This window comes from Camelus dromedarius, chromosome 23 (genome assembly GCF_036321535.1).
Source record: "Camelus dromedarius isolate mCamDro1 chromosome 23, mCamDro1.pat, whole genome shotgun sequence".
Taxonomy (NCBI): domain Eukaryota; kingdom Metazoa; phylum Chordata; class Mammalia; order Artiodactyla; family Camelidae; genus Camelus; species Camelus dromedarius.
In genome coordinates, this window is record NC_087458.1 from 25,437,841 (window position 1) to 25,457,382 (window position 19,542).

General features: G+C 56.0%; 1 protein-coding gene across 3 annotated transcripts in view; it reads left to right on the top strand.

Annotated features, from left to right (window-relative positions):
- Positions 1-442: 442 nt before the first annotated feature.
- The window catches only part of KIAA1614 (KIAA1614 ortholog), a 36,113-nt gene continuing 17,013 nt past the window's right edge, over positions 443-19,542 (top strand). For 2 of the 3 annotated variants that reach the window (XM_064478053.1, XM_064478054.1), the window contains exons 1-4: positions 443-891; positions 2,599-3,548; positions 4,250-4,313; positions 13,466-13,609. In XM_064478053.1, coding sequence (XP_064334123.1) covers positions 845-891; positions 2,599-3,548; positions 4,250-4,313; positions 13,466-13,609 — 1,205 coding nt within the window. In that variant the 5' untranslated portion in view covers positions 443-844. Of the gene's footprint in view, positions 892-977; positions 1,250-2,598; positions 3,549-4,249; positions 4,314-13,465; positions 13,610-19,542 lie in introns of all 3 variants that reach the window. The other variant, XM_031435655.2, reaches the window with a different exon arrangement.

Below are 19,542 nucleotides of genomic sequence, written 5' to 3' on the forward strand. Positions count from 1 at the left end.
GTCTAAACAATGGGCATTCCTCAGCCTCCACCCCGCCAGCCGCCAGCCGAGCCTCCTCCCCACGCCCGGGTGTAGGGTTACACGCCTTCTCGGGAGCCTCGGGAAGAACGTGGTGTTTCCGCAGCTTCTGCCCGCGTGGACCCGCGTCCCGCGCCCGCGCGCTCCCCGAGGCCTCGGCTGCGGGCGCTCGGCGGGCGGGCCGGGCGAGCCGGGCCGCCAGGGGTCAGGTCGGGCGGCCCGGAAGGCGCCCCCGCCCCGCCCGAGTCCCCAGACTCGCAGCCGGGCTGGCTGCTTAGACGTCTGGGGCGCCTCGCTCGCCGCCGCCGCCGCCGCCGCCGGCGGGAAAGGCAGCTCGGCCGGGCGCGGGCGGGCGGCCGGCCCCCGGGGCGCGGCGGCGCGGAGGGCGGCGGGGCTGCAAGGCGGCGGGGCGGGGTGGGGGCGAGGGCCGCCCCTCCAGCCCCTTCCGCCGCCCCTCCTCTCCGCCCTCCCGCTCCCTCTTCCCGTCCCGGCCGGGAAGGCGCCGGGCTTGGCCTCGCTCCCCTTGGTGGCCGAGCCATGAGCTAGCCGCCCATGCCGCTTCCTGCCCTCCCGCGCCCTCCGCGCCGACCCCGCGTCCCCTCCCCGCACCCGGAGGGAGGCCGCGGCCCGCGGGGCGGCTGCTCGGGCCCGACCCCACCCGGACCCCGGGGCGGCCCGCAGAGCTGGGAGACGAGCCGGGCGCGCCCCGAGGGCCGAGGCCTGCGGGCCGCACTCCCCGAGCCCCGGCCGGAGCCTGTGCGCCCCGGTCCCCGAAGCGAGCCTGGGAGGGAGAAGGGGCGAGAGGAGGGCCTGGCCTCCCCCGGGGATGGAGGGGATGGAGGCGGCAGCCCGACCTGCCGGCGGCAGCCTTCAGTGAGTACGGAGGAGGCGGCGGTAGCGGGGAGCGGGAAGGAAGGGTCACGGGGGAGGCCCAGCCTTCACGTCCATCTGCATTTCAGCCTTTCCCACTTAGAGCAAGAACAGCACTTGGGCCGTAGACTCCGGCGGCTCCAAGCCGCACCAGTCGGTACCCCGCGGTCCCCAGTGAGAAAGCTCTCATCCTTTCCCGGCTCCGGAGATGGATTGGCTCTGGAATGCTGTTCCACAGCTTACCCAAAAGAAAGTTCTTTTCCTGTGACTGAAATTGCTCCCCCTTGCATTCGAATCCCCTGCCTTCTGGATTGAACCTTGGAAGAGAGGAATGGGTGGTTGGACTGCGAAGATGAAGTGGGTAAATTATAGGTTAACTGGTAGAGTAAATGATCTCGTCTTAGTCCAAAGACAGTCCTTAAACTTCACAGGCTGAAAACTGATGTAGCTTTTCACACTGTGTGTGTGTTTCGCTTTATGAAATGTAAGCATTCCTGAAACATGTATAAATTGAATTGTAATAAATGATTAGAGGGATTTGGCATATAAGAGAATCCTGTGGTGACTGTTTAGTCAATATATGAAGTGAATAATTATCTCCTAATTTGTAATTTATGTAAATATAGATTTTTATTTTTTTATGTTTCATTTGAATGGAGGTACTGGGGATTGAACCCAGAACCTGGTGCATGCTAAGCCGGTACTCTACCATGGAGCCATACCCTGGATGGAGTCTACATGCAGTTTACTTCAAGTGGGACGTATCTAGATGTATGTTGTTGAAGGAGCGTGCTCAGAGAGCAGGAGAAATATTAAGACATTGTGGCATGTAGGTGTGTACAGAACATCTTGGGGGATAAAATCCCGTGCTCACTTCTATTTCTTGTGAAGACACTGACATCAGCCATGCCACCAAGGAGCTGTGTGGTTTGGGCAATCACTTAACTTGTCTAGACCAATATTCTCATAAGAACAAGTGGTGAATGAGTAAACGGTCACTGAGCGCTTTGAAAGAGCCCGGGCCTCGGGAGGAGAAGCTCTGCATTCCAAACCGGGCCTCCCTTAGCACCCTTGTCGCCTAATGTCTCTGTGCCTCAGTCTCTCTGTGAAAATGAGGATAGTAATCTGGGAGAGGGTGTTTGAGAGCAGAGGCTGATAGGCATTGGTGACAGATCCTGGCCGCCCTGTGGGCACAGCCCCACGCTGCCGTCCTGTGGCTTGTGCACAGCAGCACCTTCCACCGGAGGGTCAGATCCTGGGTAGTACCTTCCTGAAGTCCATCTTCTGCCTTGGAAAGGGAAGAGCTTGTTGGCTATTAGCAGTTGTTGGCATCCTCCCCGGACACCACCTGACAGCAAAATGAGCCAGGGACTAGGAAACCTGGCCCCCATTTTCAGTCTGGTCCACATTGGACAGAAGATTAGTTGTTGTTGGAAGCTTCATTGTGCCCCACCTGTAAAATGGGGGTAGGAAAATGAGACCACTATTCGAATTTGGAAGAAAAAACTCAGTAATACCTTATTTGTACCATCCAATGATTTGTACTCTTTGTTTGAGGTGATTTCACAGTATCCAGGGGGCATCACCTGCTCTGACCCCAAGTTATTTACCTCGGGACAGGGCTCACTACCAAGGCACTTTGGGACCCAGGAGGTGGTTGGGGCTGGCCAGGTGCTGAGTCTAAGGAGCTCTGTCTGTTTTCTCCTCCAGAGGGCCCCAAACAGGGAGCAGAACAGCCAGTTCCATGGAGGTGACGTCAGCTGTGGAGAGAAGTGGCCCTGAGCCACAGCCGGAGAATGGACACCTCCCAAGACACTGGCCCTGTCCTCAAGAAGACAGAACACCCAGCCTAATGGCCCCCCAGCCTCCCGGGGCATGGGGTATACAGCTCCACAGCAGCCCCTCGGTGCTGGAGTCCAAGGTGAGAGCCTTGAAGGAGAAGATGACAGCAGGCAAACAGGGGGCAAGCCCCTGCCTCACTTCCCACGAGCGGCCAAACCTCAAGAAACCCAAATGCAGACGCGTCAAGGTGGGGGGAACCAGGACTCCATTGGAGGGCCCTGGCCTGCCCAGTGCTGTGGTGGTCCTCCATGCTCAGAGCCCCGGTGCTGGGCAGCTGGGCAGAAGCGTCACCGAGGAGGAGTCCTCCAGAAATGGGGGCCCTGGGCCTCCCAAGCCTCCTGCTCCCGGGCCTGAGTGCTGGAACAAGAGGAGGCCTTGGACTCCAGAAGCGGTTCGGACACGGCCTGACCACGACAGGGCTCTGCAGCCAGGGCCTGGCTCTTCGCAAGAGAGCCCCACCCGCAGAGTCACTTCAGGCCGGCCTGCGGGCTCTGGGCCTTGTAGCAAAACCACCCATGTGCCCAACCGGAGGAAAGGAAGGTCATACCCACTGCAGGATGGTCTAGTCATGAGGGGAGACCTGGATAGCTTGTCTCTGACCTCCGAGGAGGACTGTGTCCCCAGGCCAGCCTTGCTGGGGGAGCTCTGGAGGGCTGGAGACCTGGGAGCCCCGGGCACTGAGGGCAGCACCTTGTCCCTGTCTGACCGAGTGGAGAGGAATCGCCTTCTGCTGCAGGAGATGCTGAGTGTTGGGGGGCAGGGCCCCCCCAAGGTGGGGATCCCAGCCTGGACTTCATCCTGGGACAGAGCTGTGCCAGGTAAGGCCCACGCTGTGGGTCTGGGTGGTGGGGGCAGCCAGAGGGGATCCAGCAGAAGGGAAGGGGGAAGGAGGGGGCAGGAAAGGGGAGCACAGCTGCCTGTCACCAAGTTCATCAGGATGTCCTCTTATTCTTGGCTTTGACATGTATTCTTTACCACCTCACAGCCAGTCCCGTCTGCTAAAGGCCCCTCTGATCCCAGGCCAGTGGGAGGCCATTCTCTGTCCTTGGGGTGGAGGCTACCACAATGTCTTTCCTGTGGCTTATAGCTCTTTCTAGAGTGGTTTTTTGCACCTCCCTCAGATGACACACTCACATCCCCTAGCGGACCTCATTGTCCTCTTGGTAGGAGCCGCTCTCCACAGAGGTCCAGTGGCTGGTCAGTGGGCGGAGCTTAGGTGGTAGCATGACTGCAGGTGTCCAGGCCTCAGAGACGGCTCTTTCCCTTCCTTCCTCCCCATCCCCAGAGCCCACTCCTCACCTGGCACCTGAGAGGACCCACGTGGGCCCCTCAGCCATGACAATGCCCACCAGCAGTCACCACACCTGTCCTGAGGCTGAGAGACACATAAGCAGGGCTCAGAATTATCTGGGGAGTAAATGTCTTCTGGAGAGCTCTTTCTCTTTGATGTTCATTAAGTGGCAGCTGAGAGCCCAGTTTCTGGCTCTCCCCTGATCTTTGCTTCTGTTCTGGGTCCCAGAGCGACCAGCAGGGGATATTGACTGGGACTCCGGGATCTCCCTGCAGGACTCGGACCAGAGCAGGTAAGGGCTCTGCACACATTTTCTTTCCCTTCCTCCTGGCCATCATGCCTGTCCTTTCATTTATGCAGCATCAGGAGTGTAGGAGACCTGGAGGGGTGGGCAAGCCCTGCCCCTCAGACCACCTGCCTCATCCTGGAGACCTCCTAGAAGGTGCCGGCCACCCCTGTGGCCCAGGCCGTGCCCCTGCTACTTGAGCAGAACTAAGGGGAACGGGGCTCAGTGCAAAGAGCGACTGCGACTTGGGACTCACCTCCCTGCCCTGGCCTCTGTCGCTTTATCTTTAAAGCAGGCTAGATTGTGCCTGTGTGACGTACTTCCCAGGGCTGTTGTGAGGCTGAACACAAGATACTGGATGCAACAGTCCTTAGGGGATGGATGCGAATACAAGGCTTTGACTCCACCGGTTCCGTTCCCAGTCAAGGGGCTGTGCTGCATGGTGTAAAGGACTTCACCTCCTCCAGCCTCCCAGACTTTGCTCCAGTCCCTCCACCAATGTCTTGGGGAAGCTGGGCACCTGGGGGGGTGGGGGCAGGGCAGTGTCCTGACCTGGCAGGAGAAGAGTAACCCTGCGGGCCAGGGGAGGGGCCATCAGTGGGCCTAAGCTGGTGGCTGCGCAGGGCTCAGCCTCACCCTCAGTCTTTGCTGAGCTCCTGGTGCAGGAAGCTGAGTGGGTCCCAGAGCTGGGAGTGGCCTCGTTTCCCCAGCTGGGCAGTGACGTCACCCTCCTGAGGGTCTGGTGTTTCTCCTGGAGGCAGAGATCAACAAGGTCCCTTCTCCATTATCAGGCCACTCCCTGCATAAACTGCACTTAGTGTGACCTCCCCTTCAGAGCTCGGGGACAGGGCCCCCCAGTCCTGCTTTCACAAAATGAGGGCTGCCCAGGTTGGGGCGGTTCAGCCTCTGCTGGGCTCCCGGCCTTCTCAGTGGCCTTGGCCATGGGCCTGGTGGAGAAGGGGCTGCCTGGCTCCTTCGTCCCTCATTATTTATGATTTGGAATTACGGCTGCCCTCTTCTGCCAGGGGTCTTTTCCCACCTCCATCACCACCATGTTCAGCCTCTCCTGACATCCTTACCTCGCCCGGCCATGGCGTGGAGGAGTGTGACCGTGGTCCTGCCCTGTCCCCTTGTCCTTCCCTGGGGAGCCGCAGAGAAGACAGCCTGGCAGATGTACCTTTGTGTCCAGCGGAGGCAGGGCCCCGTCCTCCTGCAGCCGCTTCTCGCCCCCACCCCCACCCTTGCTTCCCCGGGTGGGAGGGAGGCTCAGCTGCAGGATGTGCCATGGGGGGTTTTGTCCAGCAGTCACTGTTGCAAGGAGAAGCCGAAGCCCCCGCCTCACCTGTTGGATAACAAGCGATAAAAACATCCACTTTGAAGGAAAGGACCCTCAACCTTGGGGCCGGGAGAGGCTTCCCCCAGCCCTGCAGGGAGATGGCGTTTGTGGAGAATCCTCAGAGTAGGGATTTCTGGACTGTTTCACCTGCGAGGCGATCTGCAGCAGTTTAGGGTCAGGTAGGGTGTGCGTGTGCGTGCATGTGCGTGCATGTGTGTGTCGTGTGATGATCTCACGTGTGCGTGTGTGGCATGAAGTGGAGGGGGGCGCTCAGTAAGCGTTAGGACTCTGCTCAGCGTATATCCAGGCATAGAGCTGGCACAGGGAAAACTGTCTTCTGACTTGTTTGGAAGGTCATTCAGAGCGCCCCAAGGTCCTTTACTGGAGATCTACACTCAGGCCCCGGCTGAGTAGACACCCAGGCTGAAGGGTCAGAGAGCATGTCTAGCTCAAGGATGGGGGGAAAAGCAGCCATGTCTCGAGACCCCTGGGACGGGGGTCCTCATTTGGCTCCTGAGTCTCCCTGGCAGATGTTAAAGCGGTCCCTAAGACACCGCAGGGTTCCGTCTCTCCCCTCGGCAGGATGAATTTATTGATGCCTCTTCTGTACAGGTGAACTTCCCAAGAGACCTTTGAAATATGCACACTTCCCTCGGCTCTACACCCCTGGCCACGTGGGACCAGAGTCCTGGGCTCAGGGTCTGTACTGAGGGGCTGGGGCCCTGGGCAGCAGAGTGCTCTGAGACTGAGGCCACCATCACAATGGCCATACCGAAGGGGGCCAGGACATCAGTCAGGACGTGCTCTGGCAGTGACCCCTTCAGATCTTCTCAGCGTTTGAGGCCTAAAGGTCCAGTTTCCCACTCAGTCAAGTTTAGCATCAGTGCAGTTCAGTGTTGCAGCCAAATAGCCATTTAGACCAAGTTGACCCAATATGTATTTAATTACGTCCACAATTGTTACCGCGCTGCATGGTGATAAGACAAGAAGCCATGAAATGACAGTGACCACAGAGCCCAAGACCGTCAGTGTCTGACTGAGGGGCTGACCCCACTTGTGGCAGGGTGGTCACGAGCAAGCCCCCCGAGATCCTAAGGGAACACCCAAAATGCCCCAGGACCCTCAATGCGAAGAGTCAAATGCGGAGGAGACCTCCCTCCCCCACCCCAGGGCAGCCCCTCTACTGAGGGGCAAGAGGAGGCTCAGCCTCCGAGGACCGGGACGCCCCGGCGGCCAGCCCCTCCCTCTGGAAGACGGCGCCTGCTCTCATTCCCAGCCCTTGCACCGTGCCGCACCCTGGCTTTATCCACTTCCATTGTTCTCTCACTGAGAGGCCCCTCCGGGGAGAGCCTAAGCGCCTTGCCCGGCCACACAGCTGCTAAGTGTGGGAGCCAGGATTCGCACCCCGAGCTGCTCAGCCCCACGCGCTCTAACCAGTAGGCAACGGGCTGCCCTCTTTGTACCCTGCAGGCCCTGCCGTGGGTCAGGCTTCCCCAGCCGGGCGCTCCCAGGTATAGACAAAGAGGGTGGATGGCTTGGGGATGAGCTTGTTTCCCTCCTAAGTCACTGTTGACATGATTTGGGAAATGGGGTTTTGATTTAGGGGGGAGAGGCTGAGGTGAGCACTTCATAAAGGACCAACCGGGGTCATTGCCATCAGTGTCCTTGCGCACAGCCATGTCTGGGCACTGGGCTCATCAGAGATGGGGGAGGGGAGGCCACTTTGCTCAGGGCCAGCTCTGGCCTCATCCGTTCTTTGCAGCCCTGTGGCGTCCCGTCCCCACTCTCTGTAAAGTGGCCAACTGGGCCTCTTCCCTATCTTGGGGCCCTGAGAGGAGGGCATAGCAGGATTACAGATTGCCTTTGGATTGCAAATTAACCCCGCTTGTGCAAAAAGTATGTGAAAGCAGAGGAGCAGCAGCAGTCAGTGCAGTGCTCACCCCAGGCCCTGCACCGAAGGGAAGTCGGCATGTAAAAGGCACTCAGCGCCGGGTGGCTGCACATGCCGGGGTGGCCCCCTGAGAGGCCCGCTCTGCTTCAAACCAGGGCCTTCTGTGTACGAGCGCTTGGGGGCTCAGATCCTGACGCGTGTCTGCAGGGGCTTTAACCAGTGCTCTGCTGTGGGATGAAGGAGGAGGGGTGTCTGGGCTATAATGATAAGGGAAGCTCAGAGGATTTCCAGGCTGTTGATGTCCCCCTCATCCCTGTGGTGGAATCGTGTCTGTTTCTAGATACAGAGACAGACACTCAGAGCTGGGAGCCCAGTCTCTGGTGTGCACACTTTGTCACGAGAAGAGAAGGAACAGGGTGCCAGACCGCCGCAACTCAGACTTTGGCGGGTCCCAATGTCCAGGCCCCTGTTCGGATGGCTTGGGATCAAAACTCCCTGTAGACTCCAGTTTAAAGGAGCGGCAGACGGAGCCCTCAGGAATTTCAGAGGCCTGGCCTGTGGCTCAAGTGGTCAGGACCACAGCTGTGGGAAAATCTTGGGTTTTTAAAACTTAATATATTAACGAGCATTTTTGGAGCCTCTCCTTTGCCCTCCCTCCGTGCGTAATTTCAGACGGAATTCCCATTTAGTTCTCACTGCCCGCTCTGCCTGCCCCAGCTTCGGCCACAGCTGCTGCCGGGGCATCTCCTTCTGGAGCTCCTCAGTTGCAGGGGCCGTGCTGTTCTCGTGTCTGGGACCTGGTGCCTGCCAAGTATTGGCACAGAACAGTCACTCAGAAAGTGTTTGGCAGAGGCACGCGTGCACAAGTGTGAGTGAGGGCTCTCCAGGGGCTGGACAGCCCTGTGGGCTTGGTCAGAATGGATGCAGATGGAGAGGACATTCCAGATGGGTAAGACCTGCAGGAACGCATGGGAGAGGAGTGAGGCGGATTGCGTGGAAGACACCGTCAGGATACAGGGCGTGGAGGTGGGCTGCGGCTGTTTATGGAGAGCCTTGGAATTTAGATTTTAAGTAGGGCAGGAGGAAATGGAGAGACAGTTACTGTCTCCTTCATGCCGCGCCCACGCCCTTCCTGCTGGTCTGACCTCAGCTCCGGGCCGTGCTGGGACGTTGCTGTGCCCTGGTGCCCGTGCAGCCTGGTGAGGGGTCTGGAGATCATTCTGGTTCTCTGGTCAGGTTCTGGATCTTCTGGGTCCTAGTCTCAGGGGGTCATGAGAAGCCCTGGGGGTGAGCAGGGGAGGAGAGACTCTCCTGAACCGCCCCCGGGACTCACAGGGCTGTGGGTGTACCTGCCAGCACCCCCGGCGAGGGGGTAATGGAGCTCCTGCCCATCCTGCGCACAGACTCAGGTGTACGGACACAAAGGAAAACTAGAGGCAGTCCCCTTACCACTCCCAAACCTGCCCAGACTAGAACTAAAAAGAAAAACATTCAATTTAACCACCTGCCAGTGTTTTCAGCTACGCACCGTGCCCCCCAGGTACCTAGTGCCCTAAGTCCTGGGGACAAGGAAGGATGCCCTGCCTCACAGCTAGCGCCGCCTGCAACCTTCATGCACGCCACTGTCACACTCACGTACCCCCCACACATGAAAATCTCTATGCAGTCCCAATCTTTATGAATAAAGAGGCTCGAGAAATTTAATTTGCCCAAGACCATTCATCGGTGAGGAGCTGGGCTGGAAGTCGGGTAGAGGAAGCCCCCCTCCGTGGCCTCCAGAGTTGAGCTGGCCACTGGCCCCCTGCGTGGGGGTCTCTTGGTCACCTGCCTCCTCGCACGGAGGCCACGCACTGCTGACCAGCAGGACAGCCCACAGGGAGTCGGCTAGCCTTCTTCAAGAAGGCGAGGACAGAGCCACTCTGCTCTCCTGGAAGCAGCTCTGCGTGCCTCCACCCAGATGCCTTTAAAGGTGTCCAGTGAGGCCCACCCTGCGCGGCCGTTCTTAAGGAGGCTCTCTTCCTTCTCTGTTGAGAGAAGCGCCTATTTATTGTCTGGGCAGCAGCTTCTCTCTGTTACCAAACAGCCTCCTCCAGCTTCCCGCTCTGTGGAAATTGTCTTTTCCGTGGAGCCCTGTCAAGGGCTGTGAAGGCCCAGAATAAAACCCACCGAGCCCTCTTCAGCGTCAGGATGGTTCGTTACTTCCAAACACGCCTTCCCGGCAGATGACAAGGGGAGCTCTATCTCTCTGGCAGGTGATTTGAGTTCATGTTCAAGGATTGCATCCTTTGCTCTCAGTAAGGGGCCGAGAGTAACTTAACAAAATAATGGTGCTTATTATAAAAGCAATAATAATAAATGCTAACATCAAGTGAACCTCACCAGATGCCCGGCTTTGTGCTCAGCTCTTGTTAGGGCATCAGTCTCACCTGATGACTGAGCCCTGATTTAGGAGAGGACGAGGCTGAGCCTTAGCCCCTAAGTGACCTGCCGGGGTGACAGAGCCAGTAAGTGGCAGCCCAGAATTAGAACCCGGGCAGGCTGCCCCAGAACCATGCTTCTAACCACGGCTCCAGGCTCTGCCCTGTCGGTGTCTACAGCCCTGGGAAGAGGGCATCAGTGGTAGTGAGCCCAGACAGGGCCCCCGCCTTCCTGGGGAGCACAGGGTCCAGAATCAGTTCTGAGCCCACCTTTCCTCTTGCCTTCACACAGGAAACTGCACACAGTGTGACAGTAGGAGCGCTCTATCCTTGGTCATCCGAAAGCTTTCTAATATATAAAAGTGGCACAAATACTAGGCAGAAAGGCCCCTATATGTCCTGAACACTACATATTTCCCCTCTACCTGCTGCATCCTGGAATCTGGGAAATGTCAGATCTCTTTACGTTCCAAATTAATTTCCCTAATTCGTGTTCCTGGGGTGAAAGGGTTAAAACCAGACTTGCCGGAGCTTATTATTTTAATCCAGGATTATGATGGCTGCAGAAAGAGGCTGCTCTGTCTTCCTGACCTCCCTGGCTGTGCCTGGCTGGGAGGGGAGCCTGCCTCTCTACCCGGACACTGACTTAGATGGAGCGACTGGAGTGTGTGTGTGTGTGGAGGGGAGCGGGGAGCAGCGTGCTGCCCTTTGTACTGGGAGGACGCTTAGGATACTGAGGGTTGGAGGGCTAGCAGTGGAAGGGCCCGAATTCTCACTGGAACTCCCACTGTAGCTCTTAGTAGGCACTGCTGCTTTGTTAGGGCCAAACATCTGTGATGCAAACCCCCGAGGAGAGGAACTCAAGGGCCCCCACCCCACTTTGGGGTCCTCCAGACTACCTGGCCACAGACCCAGGCTTACAGGGCAGCAGCCTGAGTCCTCTCCCTGATGTGACTCCTGCTGTTTACAGAAGGGGAAACTGAGGTACTCAGCCACTTTATCTCTGTGCCCCAGCTGCTGAGCTCATGAGCCTCAGATATGCAAGCTTTCAAGACAGTGGCAAAAGCTGTCTGTGCTCAGATGGAATTGCCTTTACCGAGCCACACACAGGGGCTGCCCCAACACTTCCAGGCAATTTCCAGAGAAACTGTAGGAGCTGGGACTGTGGGTTATGGTTTATGATGGGAAGGGGTTGGCTCCAGGGCTCTGGTCAGGTTAGACTGGAAAGTCTCCCTCAGGTGAAGTCTGCCTGGTGGGGTTGACGCCCCTTAGACGGACAGTACGATGCAGTGATTGGGGAGCAGTTGGACTGGGACAGGATCATAGCACTGCACTGCTTGCCCTCTGCCACTTGGGAGCAAGACCCCCCTCCCGCCACAGGGCTGTCAGGGCCTGCCCTCTCCAGGGTGCACCGTGACCGAGCGCTGCCTGCCCCGCTGACCTTCCTGCCGTCTGTGAAGGTGGCTGCCGTTCTCCCGCTGCTCAGTTTGTTACTGTATGGATGCCTCCAGGCGTCTGAAAACCCTGCTTTTTTAATCAGTGTAGAAACCAGCCTTGTCTGCCAGGAACCAAAGCAGGGCAGCTGATGGAAAAAAAAAATTAACAGCTCCAAGTAGAGGGAGCAGAAAGGAAACAGCAAAGCTGGAAAATGGCTTAAAAACCTGGGGGGAAGGCCGATCCTCGCAGCATCTGGCCAGCTGCCTGGGGCCCTCCTGCCTGCCCACCAGGTCTTGTGACAAATGCCCTCCGACAGCCGGGGAACCACAGCTGTCACCGGAAGGCTCCGAGTGAACAGGCTGGCAGCCAGAGGCCCGCGGCTGCAGGGGCGTCTCCAGGCTGGTAACCTCATTATCTCTGCTGGCAGAGCCGGAGCCCCAGGGAGCCCAGCTGCTCTCCGCAGTGCCGGCAGGAGCTGCCTGCCGGAGGAGCTGTGCAGAGGGAGGCCTCTGCTCTTGCAGGGCAGCGGCCTGGAGACCCACTTCCACATCACTCCCATAAGCCATCCTGGTTCCAGAACTGAGCCTGAGCCCTGCCAGGGTTCATAGGCACAGATGGTGCCTTTATTCTGGCAGGATTTTTTTCCCTTGGACCTCAAAGCAGGATTAGGTACAAATAATGAGAAAAAGGAAAAAAAAAAAAAAAAGGAAGGAAAGAAAGAAAAAAAAATCACAGACTTCCCAGAGCTTGTCCGAGGATGTCCCAAGGAGACCTCAAGGTTGTACCATTTTCCATTCACATCTCTGTTATCTGTCACCTAGGAAACTACTTGGTACTGTCCCCCTGGCAAGACAAGGCCCCTTTCTCGGGGTGACACAAGGGGTGTTTAAGGCGTGGGGCTGGGCTGGCTGCAGTCTGAGGATACAGGCCAGGCTAAGCCTCTTCCTGCCTGAGTTCTCCTTCTGTGGCTCCTCCCTCGTGAGGACACGGGCAGCCGTGGGGGATGCGGAAGTCACATCAAAGAGTGTGTCTGACTCCAGCCACAAACTGCTCTGGGACCCGGGGTGGGGAGAGGACAGCGGACGTGGGAAGAATGCTGGAGTCAGTGGGGCTGGCTGTCATCTGCTCTCACTTGATGCTCGACCTTGAGCAATGTGCCAAATGTTTCTTTCTGCTCCAGAACACCCTCATCTGTCAAGTGGAGAGATCACCTGCCCTCGGCCAGCCTGGCTGGGGAGCAGAAGCTACAGGAGAGAAAGTCTTGCCAGTGGGAGGCTGTTATCGCTGTAACCTGGCGCTGGCTGTGTGTCACTGTCCAGAAGACAGCTTTGAAAAAGGGCTGCTGTCATTTTCTGCAGCTCTGGACTGGCTGGGGAGGCAGCACATCTGGGAGGTGGTGAGGGCTGCTATAGGACCCTTATTATTATGAAAATTGAGCCATTTGCTGACTTGCTGTGGGTCCAGTTTAATTTCTCCCAACCCTGAAGTGACGCCTGCCAGGTTGGGATTGGGACTGAGGCAAGAAAACACCAGGACTTAGAAAAATGTCGCTCCCCGCACAGAGCAGAACTGTGATGAGCAGAGCCCTGATTCCTTGTGTGTGCAGTGGGAGCTCAGGGTGGTGCTGTGTGAGCTTGAGTGGGTGTGTGTGGGTGCAGAGAGAGACAGAAGGAGAGAGGGAGGTGACGCGTGTAAAGACCATCTGGCTGGGCACAGGCCCAGCCCAGCCACCCTGGGCCCTTCTCTCCCCCTCCTCCCAGATAACTCCCCTGTCTGCCCAGGGAAGGAACAATAGAATAATCTGGAGACTCCCCTACCCTCTTCTAGATCCTCTGGGGTCTCTGCCTCCAGCCTCTGAGCAGATGTCCAAGGTGGGCCAGCTCCCTGGCCCCATCCAGAGTCACGCAGGGTCAGGCCCCAGGCTGGGTGTCCCCTGCATGGGAGCTGGACAAGGAGCGCTGCACAGGCAGGGCCGTTTCTGGCACCGCCATGCTCGACAGTGTTAAAGCCCTCCTAATCTGTGTTATTTTCTCCTAATCCCGTCCCTGCCCGCGCTGGCCCCTGTGCCGCCCTGCAGGACCTTTGGTCCCAAGCTGGAGCCCAGGCTGAGCCCCAGGCACGAGGAAGCCAAACATCTGCTGCAGCGAGCCCGCATGAAGGCCAGGACCCGGCCCCTCCGCGCCAGCCACGATGTCGTGCCCGCCCTTGCCCGGGGCAGCCGGTGAGTGGGGCTCAGGCCGGGCCAGCCTGGGAGGGCTGTGGCCCGAGAAGAGATGGGATCTGGCCCAAGTGCCGCTGCGCAGGCCTCCCTTCCATCCGTGCGTGAGTTTTTCCCACGTCAGGCACTTGTGGGCCGTCAGCACACCTTCGCTGAGGCCTGCTGCTGTTATGTGATGGAACACAGTCCTAGCTTCCTGCAGGGACAGAGGTCACAGGCTCCAGGGAGAAAGACAGGCAGACGGGTCAGCACAGTTCTGTGGGCTGTGGTGTGGGAGAGGAAAGATGTGTGTGCAGGGCAGGAACCCTGCAACTCCACCTCGAAAGGACGGGAGGCTCGAGAGGAGGTGGCTTCTAAGTTGGGGCTGGAAGGAGACGTAGACAGTCACTGGGCAGGTGAGGGAGGCAGGGGTGGGCATCCCAGGGTGGAGCGTGAGCAGAAGCTCTGTGCTCAGGAGTTCGGCCCGGCTGGAGCCTGGGACTTGCTGCGGTGCGCGGCGCGAGGCCTGCGGAACCGTCTGGATGCCGCCGTAATAGCTAAGAGCCACCGAAGGATTTTAAGCATGAGCACATTTGCATTTCAGTAAAGCCTTTCTGGCTGCAGAGATGTGTTGGATCTGGGGGTCTGGAGGCAGTGAGGGGGCTGCACCACGGTCCTGGTGAGCCGTGAGAGGGAGGAGGGAGTGGAGACAAGACGCTTGGCCCAAGCCAAGCGCCAGGGCCATCAGGCTTAATGAGGCAGCAGAGAAGTGGATGAGACTCTGGAACCAGACCCCTGAGTTCTGGCTCTGCCACTTACTAGCTGTGTGCTCATGGGGAAGTCTCTGTGCCTCAGTTTCCCCACCTGCAACATGGGAATTGTACTAGTGCCTGGCTTGCAGGGTTGCTGTGAGGGTTACATGAGTCAATGTCTGTCAAGTGTTTAGAACAGCACCTGGCATAAAGTGAGTACTGTGTGGGGTGTTGCCTCTTACTATTAATCGTTTAATCAATCGGATGTGGGAAGCATGAGAGGGGAGGCATCCAAGATGGAGCCCAGGGTTCTGACTTGGTGTCTGGAGGCTTGGTGGGGCCTTAGCAGAGGGGTGAAGCTGAGGTTTGGGCCAGGCTTTGGAGGGGTTGCCCACGGTCATCCACTGGGGTTGCTTATCAGGAGTTGGATGCAGGATCTGTAGAGGAGAAGAGAGGTCAGAACTGCAGATTGGGCCTTACCCCAATGTCGCGATACTGGAGCCAGAAGTGAGGGTGAGCTCACCAGGGGTGAAGAGATGGGACAAGAACAAGTTCAAGGATGTTCAGGCCAGCACTCCACGAACGTGGCTGCTCCTTGAGTGACATCCCACCCCCCTCATTGTACCTGTTCCACATACAGTGCACCTCAAGGAATTACACGTGGAGTTTGCCGATGCACCTGGGCTTGCAATGAGGCCGCCAGCCCGTGCCAGACCACCCCAGGCCCCAGCACAACCGTCTGTGGCTGACAAGGCCTGTGGCTTCTTTGGCACAGCGGGCGTGCTTGGTCTGCCGGTTTCCATCACCACGTGGCACTAGGGGAGCGAGGATTCTCAGCAGAACTGGACCACTTGCTCTTTAACCGGGTTGCTGGGCCCTCTTGTTAAAGGCTGAGGACCTTCATGGCACCTCTGAGATGGACTCCAGCATGAGCAGGGGGCTGCAGCTTGCCTCTGTGTTCAGTGTCGTTGTGACCCTTAGGAGAGGGGCTCAGGAGACCCCAAATCCTGGCCCTAGGTACCAATCAGGCTACCCTTTTATTTCCACATTTGTACCTAGTCTCTCTCTGGCTGGACGGCACTAGTTAGAAATAGGCATGGCTCCTTTGAAGGATGCTAACTATTCTCCTCCATGTGTATGTGGGCTGGGGCCCAAAGCCTCAGACAGCCATGGAGCCCTCCTGCTCCACTTTCTAGAGGTACTTAGATTGAGTTGGATCGCCTCAAAACAGGCAAGACTATCTGCGAAACAGACTTGATGGTGAAAATATACTTCGGATACTTCCTCTTCCCAAAATCGCATCAGCAGCTCACAACCCCAGTCACTAACCTTAAAGTAGGTTCCCTTTTGCCAGGCTGCTCCCTGGCCGGCTGTAGAAATGCTGTAGAAATGCAAGGTGACCCACTTCAGCAGCTGCTGTGTCCAGAAAAGAATGACTTTGACTTGGCAGCACTGGTGAATCCTCAGAGGGTATAGCTGAAAAACCAACGCCAGATGGCTTGCTGCAGATGCTTCTAAAGGTTACGCTTGTCAGATCACCCTGGAGAGCCATGCTGAGCTAACGTGGAGATGCCACACAGGCCCTGGGCCTCATTAGATGCCGGAGCCCCTCCTCCAGTCCCGCGGGCGGCCCGGAGGCATCACTCCCTCCAAAGAGCAGCTTGGTGAGAGATGACAGGAGAGCGGGGGCAGGCAGCGCCGTCTCCAGAAGGCCTTCTTTACCTCCGCTCTAGCTGGAGCTGGCTGGGGCGACCCCGGACAGACAGGCCTCCCGGAGGGGAAGAGGTAGAAAGCAGCAGCTGCATTTCTGGAAGCAGATCAGTGTAGGAACCAAGCAGCTCTTGGAAGCACAAGTTCTTGCCGTTTGGGGGACAGGAACACCGAAGCACACCCAATCCCAGCAAGAGGCAGGCCCTGAAGGGTGCCACTGTGAGTGCTACTGTCCTGTGTCAGATAGTGGCCGCGTGAGACCATATAGAGCTTGTGTGACAGGGCGACATCGGTGTAGAAAGGGGCCTTCCCGTGGGGGCCGCTCGACTCCAGAGTCTGAGCAGACAGCAGCCTCCCCCAGGGGCGTGGTCACCAAGGCATCTGCTGAAGTGCCTTCATCACTCAGCCCTGGTCTCCGAGATCCTCGCTGTACCTTTGTGCCCTGGTCCCGGTACCGCTGGTGGAAGCCTCTGGGATTCATTCCCTGAGTGGAAGGCACCTTATGTGATTAAGCTCTCCTGCATTTCTCCATTTCTTCTTTTAGAACAAAAATAACATTCCTACCTTTAGCATGAATTCCAGGACGGCTCAGTTCACCATCTTGAATGTAAAAGTTAAGGTCGCTGATGTGGCTGACGGGACCTGGACTTGCTTATGAGATTAGGAATGTACCGCCTGTAAAGCTGGGCGTTTTCTCTCCTCCCCAGAAAGTACACCCACATGCGGTCAGCAGAGCAGGGCATTGCCCTCTGGGGCCTGCTCCGGGATGGCTGTGTCTAAGCCAGGTAGGGACTCTCCTGGTGGGCCTTTCCTGCACCAGGTGGGCCTGGCTGGCCAGGGCATCCTGCCTGTGCAGCAGGGGCAGAGCTTCTGCTCAGGGGGCTCTTCTCGTTTCCAGGGAGTGACGTGATGCTTTCCTCTGTCTCGGGCCTCCCTTTCCTGGGCAGGACTGCTCTGGAGAGCTGAGCCAGAAACCCCACGTGGATGGGGTGGCCACCAGGGTGATGGTTCCACAGCCCCTTCCCTGATCCTGACAGGCTGAAGAGATGCGGGTCCAGATGGGGTCCTCAGGGACAGAGGCTTAGGTCACTAACAGAGAACTGTCACCAGCAGGCGGATCAGAGGGACCTCCCTAGCCATGCTGACAAGCAGAGACTGCACCCCCCTCACGAGGAGTGACCCTACTCAAGGAGGTTTATGTCTCGGCTACGGGCCCCTCTCCTGATGCAGGCCCACGTTATGACTTTTGGGGGCCCTATGCACTCTTGCCTTTGTGGGCTCCTTCCTCCATAAACAAAGTTTAAAATTGTATTTTATGACCATACTGGCTTAAAGGTGAATATATTACTATTGTATCTGACAATGTTCTCTGTGGCTTAGAAGTTTGTTTGTTTGTTTATTTATTTATTTATTTTATTTTGACTTTAAAAGAAACTAAAACATTTTCATGGGCTCCTGGAGGAATTGTGGCCCCTAAGCACTGTGGCTGACCCTGTCTGAATGTGGGTTCTAGAAGACATGATGACTGGCATCTCTTCAGTATTCCTCAGAACAGCCCTTTCGAGCACAGGATCTGCTCAGGTCTCAGAGCAGGCAGATCCACTTACTTTCAGTAGTTCTTTAAAAGAAAAAAAATCCTCCTGGAGCAGTGCTGATTGGAGGAAAATACTGGAGTCAGGAGTGGTGGCAGGTGTGCAGGCCCCCCCCCACCGCATCCCAGGGCAGTGTAAAGGCCCAGTGTCAGGCCCCAGGGAGGCCCCCAGAGCTTGCACTGTGGCACTTTTAAGCTGCCTGACTTAGGGAGCACTCACCCCTCTCCTTGGTGTGGATCGAGGACTAGGGTATGATGCAGTATGAGCCGGCAGGACCGTGGCTCTAGCTTTATTCTGCCAGCTCAGCAGTCACGGTTGGGTGAACACCAGCCCCTCTCCTGGTGTGATCAGAGACCAGGGATCCAAGATCTGAGGTTGTAGTGATGAGACATGGCACAGGTGAGCGAGTGCCCTAAGCTCTCAGCCATAGCTGGTTCCCAGGGAGCTTTGCAGGGAATCAGTCTTGGACAGTTTAACTCTGACCTCTCAGCCCACCCCGTGACCCTAGAGGGCAGCCTCTAGACGTCATACTTCACATCGTCCGGGATCCAGACCATTCCAACCCATCAGGGCGATGAGACTAGTCAGTGGCTTTGTCGTCCAGGCAGCCAGGGAGAGGATGACACCCTCAGGGCACAGGTGTACACATGTCCACCTGAGTCAGACAAAGGCCATATATCCATACAGAAAGACAGCCTGGAAGGACACACTGTCAGGTCCTGTCAATGCCATGTATAGTTATAGAAATCAACCAGTTCAGTGGCCACTCTCCCCACTGGTTGGCATGTTTTATTGTTTTTAAATTTTTTTAATTGAAGTACCATCAGTTACAATGTGTCAATTTCTGGTGTACAGCACAGTGTCCCAGTCATTCATATACATACACATACTTGTTTTCATATTTTTTTCATTAAAAGTTATTACAAGATATTGAACATAGTTCCCTATGCTATTCAGAAGAAACTTTTAAAAAATCTACTTATATATATAGTGGCTAACATTTGTAAATCTCAGACTCCCAAATTTATCCCTTCCCACCTCCTTTCCCTGGTAACCATAAGATTGTTTACTATGTCTGCAAGTCTATTTCTGTTTTGTAGATGAGTTCATAATGTCCCTTTTTTTTTTTTAGATTCCACATATGAGTGATATCATGGCATGTTTTAACAATAATTGTTTTAAGTTTTTTTTTTAATTGAAGTACAGTCAATTATAATGTGTCAATTTCTGGTGTGCAGCACAATGTCCCAGTCATGCATATACATACTTATATTAGTTTTCATATTTTTTTCCATTAAAGATATTGAACATAGTTTCCTGTGCTATACAAAAGAAACTTTTTGAATCTATTTTTATATATAGTGGCTAACATTTGTAAATCTCAAACTCCCAAATTTATCCCTTCCCAACAGTAATTGTTAAGCAGTGATGGTTTCTTCCTGCTGTTATCTGAATTCCTTTTCTTTTAATTGCATACCATATCTGTCCTTCAGTTGGGTAGCTATAAATTTGGTGAAGAAGAAAATCATGTTAAGGCAGCCTTTTTGAGAGCATTGGCATCCTTCTTCCAGAATAACTGAAGCATCCAATTAGAGGAAAGATTAGTAAATCAACCAGTCACTCACATGCATTTCATTATAATAAATTGTTGGAGTGTCAAGACAAGCTTGAGCAAATTGTGCTTGGAGTATAGTCAGGGAAGCCTTTGTAGGCGCTTTGAGGACGAAAAACAGTAGCATAAAACATGAAGTGTGCCGACATAGATAACTGTCTATGTGGGGACTGTCTTGGTAATTGGAAAGAAGTAGCAGGTCTCTAAAATCCAGGCCCATCTCCAGACAGGACTTGACCATTAGCATGGTCAATATCTAGTTCTATTTTCATGACTCCTTCTGAGAGAGAA